This window comes from Sinocyclocheilus rhinocerous, unplaced genomic scaffold (assembly GCF_001515625.1).
Source record: "Sinocyclocheilus rhinocerous isolate Xijiao unplaced genomic scaffold, SAMN03320098_v1.1 scaffold2164, whole genome shotgun sequence".
NCBI lineage: Eukaryota > Metazoa > Chordata > Actinopteri > Cypriniformes > Cyprinidae > Sinocyclocheilus > Sinocyclocheilus rhinocerous.
The window spans coordinates 60,939-63,381 of record NW_015652161.1 but is presented as its reverse complement, the minus strand read 5'-3'; the positions used below and the strand labels follow the sequence as shown (position 1 = coordinate 63,381).

General features: G+C 33.9%; 1 protein-coding gene across 1 annotated transcript in view; it reads left to right on the top strand.

Annotated features, from left to right (window-relative positions):
- The window catches only part of LOC107713874 (trafficking protein particle complex subunit 10-like), a 39,819-nt gene that overhangs the window by 2,115 nt on the left and 35,261 nt on the right, over positions 1 to 2,443 (top strand). Inside the window, exons 2-3 of the mRNA XM_016519520.1 lie at positions 9 to 51; positions 848 to 983. Coding sequence (XP_016375006.1) covers positions 9 to 51; positions 848 to 983 — 179 coding nt within the window. The remainder of the gene's footprint in view (positions 1 to 8; positions 52 to 847; positions 984 to 2,443) is intronic.

Here is a 2,443-nt window from a genome sequence, read left to right as displayed (position 1 = left end):
GTACGGATCGCTGACCCAGCAGCTGCCCAGAGAGCCCATGGAGTGGAGGAGGTGATATTATACAGTATTATACAGTAGAGTATTAAAGTATTATACAGATGTTATTATACAGTACAGTCACAATGAAGCAGAAGTAGCGTCAGATCTTTACATTCATGTTGTGTAACAGATTATCAATGAGATTAAATGCAGGGCGGGACCTGGCTGGACTTGATTGGATGTTGAGATGTGGGCGTGGCTCGGTGTAAGCTTGAGGGGCGGGGTTTAATAGCACTAAATCCTGATTAAACATTACGAGCTAAAAACATTAAAAAATGAAGCTTATGCAAAGATGAATCATTCACAGTAGGATCTATAAAATGATTTTAGATAATAGATTGCACAAGAAAGTCTTAATTATGATTTCAGGTCTTAAATTTGGGTACGGAAAGCTTAATGTGACGATTAAACTTCAAAAGACTATGATTTCATTAAATAAACACCAGGGCTGCTTTCTGTACAGCCATTATCGGAGAAACCGTTCTATTTCTGCTGTCCTGAAAGCGCCACCTGCTGGCAGAGAATGAATCTGCTGTTTTTGTTCAGACCAATGCGAAAATCCACCCATGTTTTAACACGCAGAGCTATAAATGTGAACTGGTGGATCGATAAGAAGATAATGCATTATAAAAACCTGTTATTTAATTTATATAATAATTGTTTAAAGAGTTTGTCCAGCTCAGCATTTCATAACAGTGTTTGTATGTTTGATAAGAGCGGGTTTCAAAGAGGTCAGAGCAGAAGAAGGTCGTTAGGAAAGGGATCAAATCTTCATCTCGTGTCATTAATCAGATGTTTCTCGTCTCAGGTCTTACGGACGAGCACCGAAGATGATCTATCTGGAGGCTAATTTTGTCCAGTTTAAGGAGGAACTGCTTCCTAAAGAAGGGAATAAAGCTCTGCTGACGTTCCCCTTCCTGCACATCTACTGGACCGACTGCTTCGTGAGTCTCGCGTTAGACATCATAGCGGTGTCCATAATGACATGTAGTTTTAGCAGTCTCATTCCTAAAAGAAGCAAGAAGCGTCCATCATTCAAAACGCTTTTCCTGTTAATTAAGAGCATCATCTGAGTAGTGCATAAGTAACATTTTTCACACCGGGTCAGAATTGCATTATTGGAGAGAAAAAACAGTCGCATTAAAAAAATTGCATTGGTGTACAAGACATATTTTATCATTACAATTCAGAAATAATTTAAATACCGATAAATGAAAGGGTTGCACACATTATAAAGCTCTGTAAATGTGTTTAATTCCTCTCACTCTCGAAAACAAATCCTTAACATTTAATGTACTCAGAACGGGACAGCAATGAAAAATAGAGTAGAAATTGCAAACAGTGTGAAACAAACGTAAATAATAGTGTCATTTATTATGTGCAACATTTATCATAAATGCCAAGCCAAAAATAATTTATTTAAAGTGAAACTGAAACTGCTGGTATGTGAGAAATGCACTACACAAATAAACATGGGCTCAGATGTCTCTATTATTCAACATAAATACTAATGGTTTATGCTGTTTTTACATTTTTAAAATAATTTTTTTATTTTTTTTATTTATTGTATTCTATTTTTTTTGCACTTTATTAAATTTTTATATTTAAAAAGTAAGTATAAATAAAATATAAAATCATGAAAAGTATAAAATAAAAAATAGGTAATAAAACAAATACTTTTTTGAAATAAAAATGAATAAAATTATACAAATAAATATATAATTTAATTAAAACAATTCTAATAAATATAACTAAAATCTTAAGGACATCTTGACGTTAACTGTGTTTTGTAAGTCGCTTTGGGATATATGTTTCTAAATAATTATTTAATAATTATAAAACAGTTATGTTGGCATTAATTACTTATAACTAAAGAATGAGTTTAAAGAATAATGTTTCAGTGGAAAAATTTTGGTAATATCCAAATGTTTTAATCTATTTTTGTGTACAAATGTCTGAGCTTGTTTGCTCAAACATCTAATTCCTGTTTATTTGTCATGCTGTAAATAGAATTTGATAAGTTGAGTGCATTGCATTGTGGGAGACAGATTCTGTGCAGTGTGATCTGTTGCACATTTGGCAAATATAGTACATTATCTTGTATCGTGGGTGTTCAATACATACAGAAGATTCACATTCTACACACTGCTGTCTTAAAAACAGTGGTTAGTATGGCATTCAGAGATGTGTGTTTGTGTGTGAGTGTGTTTGTGTGTGTGTGTGTGTTTCTGTTTGTGTTTGTGTGAGTGTGAGAGAGTTTGTTTTTGTGTGTGTGTGTGTGTGTGTGTGTGAGAGTGTTTTTTTTGTGTGTGTGTGTGAGTGAGTGAGTGTGTGTTTTTGTGTGTGTGTGTGTGTGTTTTATGTGTGTGTGTGTGTGTGTGTGTGTGTGTGTGTGTGTATATGT